The sequence below is a fragment of the Sinocyclocheilus anshuiensis genome, unplaced genomic scaffold (genome assembly GCF_001515605.1).
Source record: "Sinocyclocheilus anshuiensis isolate Anshui unplaced genomic scaffold, SAMN03320099.WGS_v1.1 scaffold437, whole genome shotgun sequence".
In the NCBI taxonomy this organism is placed as follows: Eukaryota; Metazoa; Chordata; class Actinopteri; order Cypriniformes; family Cyprinidae; genus Sinocyclocheilus; species Sinocyclocheilus anshuiensis.
In genome coordinates this window covers 743,818-750,253 of record NW_015539902.1, presented here as the reverse complement: position 1 = coordinate 750,253, position 6,436 = coordinate 743,818, and the positions used below count along the sequence as shown (strand labels likewise).

Here is a 6,436-nt window from a genome sequence, read left to right as displayed (position 1 = left end):
ACTCATAATCATATGACATTGACTCAGCTGCACCATGGCAAAACCCTTCTCTTGGTGCTCAGGTTTTACTTACGTTAACGTGACAGTCACAGACTGGAATCTACTGGGACAGGAAGCAGAATACTATTGTAGTCTCAGGTATGTAGACAGTATGATAAAGAACAGTCCAACCCCTACAAATATCCTACGAGTGACTGGAATGCTGAAACTATGATGTCACAGGTGGAGGAGTCCAGACGATGTTTTGTCTGGCATGTAGATGGCAGTGAGGAGGGGGGCGGACCACACCTTTCAGGTAAATGTGTCTCCCTGTAATGAAAGGTAATCCTGCGGGTATTTTTAGCTCAGTGTTGGGAGGAGGCCCTGACATGGGTGACGGTAAGGATTTGTATTTCCATTTACGCACCGAGCAAGCAAAGAAACAAAAGTGGCTTGTATGGAGGGGTGAATCAGAGACAGGAACAAGTGCTCTAGAGACAAATGACAGGTTGACAAAGACCCTTTCAATGCTGAAACCACTCTCTGTTTGCTCCACTCATGGCAGCCCTGATAGTTGGTTTTAGTCATCAGGCACCTCAAAGCACCTCAGGAGCTTTAGAAATGTGTCGTCAAATCACAAGACTTACCACATACCTCTGCATGAGTGCTGGAAAAATAGGTCACATGACTAAAACCGATGAAAATGACCACAGTTCACTCACAATGCTAGATGAATAACAGTAGTTCACTCATAAAAAGTAGAAAATTTAAAGACTTTACCGGTCACTCTTTTCATTATATTTCACACAAAGCTATTGTATGCCGTAAATTCAGACTTGGAATAATATAATGCAAAAGTTGTATGGACCACTTTTTAATGATGGTTTTGCATCCTTTTTGAAGCTTGAAAGCTTCAGTACCAGCATGCAAAACAAATTTTCTACATTTGAGTTTCACAGAAGAAAAAAGTCATACAAGTTTGGAATGACATGAGGGCAAGTAAAAAAAAAAAAGTTGTTATTTAGCCTTATTTAACCCTCTCTCTATGTCATGCTGACGACAGAAAGCCAAACCACAAGTTGTTCTGACAAGGATATTAAACAAAGATCAAACTGAACTTGCATCAGCAAATGCGCAGCTGAAAATGGGTTGTTATGCATTCTTCTGAACACTGTGAGTTCGGGTCCCTCCTCTTTCTAGCCTTAAATTCCGTAACAAACCGCATGTCATTCATTTGCGCTGAGAGGGAATCCACAACTGCGCTTTTGAAGGATAATTGTTACTGTCATATATTACGCTACACCTTTTTCAGGGGCCTACATTGGTAAAGAAAAGAAAAATAGGTGCTTCATGTGGTAACACCAAAATCAGATAGTCAAAATCAACAGTCATCTCAAAAGTATTTAATTGAATTAAATTCACTAGCTCTAAGATATAATGTGGGATAGACAGTTGTGGTTGCTAGGATGGGAACATGGTTGGTCAGGCCAGAACCATCCAGGACCCTCTGTAAAGCTTGCCTACATTAGGTTACCAAGAAAAATTACCAGTCAGGTAGAGGTAATTAGGTCAGGTAAAAAGGTCATTTAGGAGGAAATACAATTATAAATAAATAAATCTGGTTTCTTGATTTTGTTAGACTTATACTTGAAATTATAAACAATTAATTTACGATATATTTTCAAAAAAAGAAAAAAAAAAAAGAAAGAAAGAAAAAGGTCCTACAGAGTAAATGTATCTTCTTTTAAGGAAGTTCAGATATTTTTACTGGAAATACAGATGAAAATATTGATTAAGAAAATGTTTTTGTATGTAGAAGATCAGACATGAATTGCTCTTTTAGCTGCACACATTTAAATACAGCAAAACATTCATCCTTCCACTTATTTTGAATCACATGCCTTATTTTTGTTGATGATCTTATAATAACATTAAAATACATCAATGGACACATTAAAAGATGCTTTCAGTGTGCAAAAATATTTCTATATGTTAGTGTGTTTAAATATAACGTATACAATAAGATGACTTCTAATGCTACATTTAATGACACTTGTGCTTGGCCATGAAGAGCCATTACCTTCCAGCCGGCTGAGCTGTTGCTGTCGCCCTTATCTTTGAAGTAAGGCACGCTCTTCACCATCCACTCGTAGATCTGAGACAGGGTGAGCCGCTTCTCAGGGGAGCTCTCGATCGCCTTGGTGATGAGGTCAGCGTATGACATATTCCCCCACGCGTTCCTACGAGACGAGCTGCTCTTCCTCTGGGCCGCTGCAGGGCTGGAGCTGCTGGCAGGGGCGGGGAGCGGCGGCACCTGTTGCGGGTGCGTCAGCTGGGGATTCGGCTGCTGGGGATGCTGTTGCTGGGGATGAACGCAGTTGTCCTGGCAGTGGAAGTTGTTCAAAAGGACGGGTTTCTCCTCCTGGTAGTCCTCGGTCTCTTCTAGTAAACTTAGGCTGTTGATAAAGTCCACGATACCTTGCTCAGGCTTGACGGACGGTGCCCGGGAGGAGGTGTTGGAGCTCCCCGGCTCGCTGAACTCCGGTCGGTGCAGCGGCCAGGTGCATGAGCGCGGCCGGGAGAGAGGCTCGAAATCCGGGTCGATGTCAACCAGCTGTTGCTGCGGTTCTGCCATCACAAAATCAAAGCCGAAGTCAGCCGACTGTCCTTAAACAGAGGATAAGTGCAGTTAAGATTTTGTCTAGTTTGCTCACTCTAACAATCGCACATGATCAGAGCTGACTGACAGTGAAGCCCTGTATCTGATCGCGCTGTAAAACTCAGCGATGTGTGGATCGTACCATGCCTAGCGCGGTTTTAAATGAAATGACTGTGTTATGAAGCGCTCTCAGGGTGCAGCGTGTTTTAGAGTAGAGTGAGCTGGCCACGCCCACAGCTGGAGTGACAGCCTGGACAGCCAATCACAAGCGCGTATTCAAAAGGTAAACAGAGATTGCGTTTGCATAACCCACGCTACTCCAGTTTATCCCTTTTATGGCAAGCTCATTTAACATTTTTTCCCGCTGAAAACAAAGTAGTAGCTATGTCACTTTATGTGACTAGTATCTATTTTCAAGTTCACTAGTAGGGTAATTATAGCCTGTGCTATAGAAATTATTCCAAGTGACTACATTTCAGTCACTATTACTTAACAAAAGTATCTATCCCTGTTGTTACTAGGAACATTTCTCATGTCACTAGTTCACTAGTTAAGTGAATAGTTCATATCTGAGAAACAGATCCCCATACTTTACAGGTCTTTGTGTGACTATTCAGTTTCACTAATAGGCTAATTATAGCCTGCATATTACTTATTCCTATAGTCAACTTTTAGTTAGTCACTAGTATTTACAGTATGAGACACTAGCATCTATCTCAGTTGTTACTAGAAAAATCTCTTGTCTCACTAGTTGACTAGTTAAGAAGAGAATAGTAAATATCCGAGCAACAGATCCCCATATGATTCAATGGCAAAAATGTGCAATTCATTACCAGTAACAGTGGAATAGATACTTTATCTTCATTATTGGCAAAGGAATAAAGACTAACCAGTCTGATGTACTAGTGACTAACTGAATAGATATTTGCAGCTACTGGGATAAGTACTAATATCTACTAGTTATTAATTTCGAAAATGATGCCAGTCATTGTTTGATTGTTTACTTCTAATTAAAATATGTTTAATATCAAAAATTGGTATTAGTTTGATAGAAATAAATGTTAATATGGCTTGCTTTATACTTTTAGTTAAACAGGATTTACAGAGGATTATGACTGCCATGAAAGAATTTGACCACACAGTGTAGCTTTCCATTCACCTTTTTAGTTGTGTAATATCAAATAATCACCAGTTTAATATATTTTGTTAATAGGCTTCAAAAGCGGTCCTTTCATCAAGATTTAAGAGGCTGAGTGCACTGAGACTTAGAAACCATTTGGCACTCATCCGCCTGTCAAATAGTCTATATGTCTTGTTGAACTTGGCTTCCTAAATTTGCACTAAATCCTTTATGTTTTCAACAAAACATGCGTGTGGTAACGATGTGAACGTTCATGCAGAGTTGTGCTATCACTAGCTGTGCTCACTAGAGGGAGACATTAACTAGCCTACATGACTACAACAAGTCTTGACCAGGGTGCATTTAAAAAAAAATTAAAAATACAGGGCTCTCCTAAAGGGTTTCTGCAGCTTTTATGAAGTTAAGACTTTTAAAACATTTTTAAGGTTTATGAGAGAGATATATATATATATATATATATATATAAAGTGTTTATGATTTTTTAAAATGAAAATCTACGTAATTCAAAGGGAAAACGTGATTTCGTATGTGTTCTTGTTTTAAACATTAACTTATTTCTCAAAAACAGGGCTTCATTTTGTAGGCTTCAAGTTAAAGCATCTTGATTTAAAGATGTTTAGATATTTGTATTCAAAAACAAAATAAAAAATACTGCTATTTTTTCAGTGCATGCTACATTTAATGCCAGTTTTATGAATTTAAGACTTAATGACTTTAAGGCCTTAAAAACGAAGTGAACTTTTTAAAACCCGCAGAAACCGCTTCCAATATTACTTACTACTAACATTTTGTGTGAATCAAATTATTAAAAATTAAAACAGTTAAAACCCCTAAATACAATTCCTCTTACATACAGTTGACTCTTGATCAATTCAATTAAATTTGTTAGTTTTTTTTAGTGTATGCAACATTTAATGCCAGTTTTATACATTTAAGACTTTATGACTTGAAGGCCTTCATTTGAAAAAGAAGTGAACTTTTTAAAACCTGCAGAAACAGTGTCCAACATTACATACTTATGTTATAAATAACATTTTGTGTGCATTAAATTATTAAAAATTAAAACAATTAAAACCCCTAAATACAATTCCTCTTACGTACAGTTGGACTCTTGATAAATTTCAGTCGTCTCTGTAAGACCTTTATTTTGAAACTATATTTACGTGGACTATCCCGGTAGTAAATTCATTTCTGAAGCTTGTGTCTTGTTTGTACATTGCTGAAAAATCCTCTTCATGTACCCATATACAGTAGCCATATGAAGAATTAGCTACAATTTATTTTGAACAACCTTTTATATACGTACATGCATTGCAGAACATAGAGCAGCTCGCTTGTGAACAGGACGGAATTGTATTGATGTGGAATAGGACCAGGTGTTAGAATACAACAGGATTCCAGTCCAGCACAAGGTTTCGGGATGAGCTTCTTCAGTTTCGGACAAACTGCTGAAATTGACGTAGTTCTAAATGATGCCGAGACGAGAAAAAAGGCCGAGCACAAAACAGAAGACGGGAAAAAGGACAAATACTTTCTGTTTTACGATGGGGAGACAGTCTCTGGGAAAGTCAACGTAACCCTGAAGAACCCAGGCAAAAGGCTCGAGCATCAAGGAATCAAAGTAGAGTTTATCGGGCAAATCGGTAAGTTCAACGTTTGAACGAGCAATGCTTGATGACGCAACGTATGTGCTTGCGATGTGACCGTTAAGTTAAATACAATTCAGCATTTACATTTGTGTTTGTTTGTTTGGAGGTGTCGCGGGCAAATTTGTTTTGTAAAGTACGTTTCATTAAGGGGGATACAGACTTATTAAGTAATAACATGTTAATATGTTGAAGTGTCAAATTACATACACTGGTCTCGTGACATGACACATTGGCGGTGGGTGTTTGATTCGTGAACGAATCGTTCTTTCCAGTTGGATATTTTCAGTGAATCAAACGAACCGGTTCACTAAACATCGTTCAGGTTTCGCTCCGAGCGTATCTTTCTATTTCAGAAATAGCAAGAGTAATGCATTAGTATGCTGTTCGGAATTCAGCCAACCACTCACCGACCTGTTCGGACATCGTCATTAGACGAACTGATGAGTGAGGGGAAATTTTTTTTTTTAAAGCCGAATAGCAGAAACGTTACAACTTGTAAAACCTGTACTGGAAATGGTTTATCAACCTAAAAATAGCTGGACTTAAAAATAACCTTAAAACTTTTTTAGTTAAGAAAGGTAAATGGCATTTAGTATCGTTTAATGTAAATTCAAATAATATTTAGATTCTAAACCAGTGTCGCGATGTTAGCTGAATCATGTTTGCAACAAACTGAAATTGGACTTTTTAAAATGGAAATAAACAAATACCCTTATAATTATAAATAAAACCCATAATGAACAGCACAATGTGCTACATGTAAAATAATCATTGAGTCGATTTTCTCCTGTTCTTTTAAATGAATTGTTCAAAAGAACCGATTCTCTGAAATGAGTCGACTTCCTATCGCCAGTAAAAAGGCGGTATAATAGGAATCAGACCTCTGGATGCTCGTCAGAAGCTATGAATCCCTTTTTTATATTCAGTAATTAACAGTTTCCTTAAAAGATACTTGTTTCTCCTTGTTATAAGTAAGGGCTGTATTTAAAGCTCTATATACAATTCATG

General features: G+C 37.9%; 2 protein-coding genes across 2 annotated transcripts in view; one reads left to right on the top strand and one right to left on the bottom strand.

Annotated features, from left to right (window-relative positions):
- foxo1b (forkhead box O1 b) overlaps window positions 1-2,812 on the bottom strand; it is a 25,596-nt gene extending 22,784 nt beyond the window's left edge. Inside the window, exon 1 of the mRNA XM_016482977.1 lies at window positions 2,060-2,812. Within this exon, the coding sequence (XP_016338463.1) occupies window positions 2,060-2,614 (555 nt within the window). The 5' untranslated portion in view covers window positions 2,615-2,812. The remainder of the gene's footprint in view (window positions 1-2,059) is intronic.
- Window positions 2,813-4,948: 2,136 nt separating this feature from the next.
- The window catches only part of vps26bl (vacuolar protein sorting 26 homolog B, like), a 3,448-nt gene continuing 1,960 nt past the window's right edge, over window positions 4,949-6,436 (top strand). Inside the window, exon 1 of the mRNA XM_016482976.1 lies at window positions 4,949-5,422. Within this exon, the coding sequence (XP_016338462.1) occupies window positions 5,200-5,422 (223 nt within the window). The 5' untranslated portion in view covers window positions 4,949-5,199. The remainder of the gene's footprint in view (window positions 5,423-6,436) is intronic.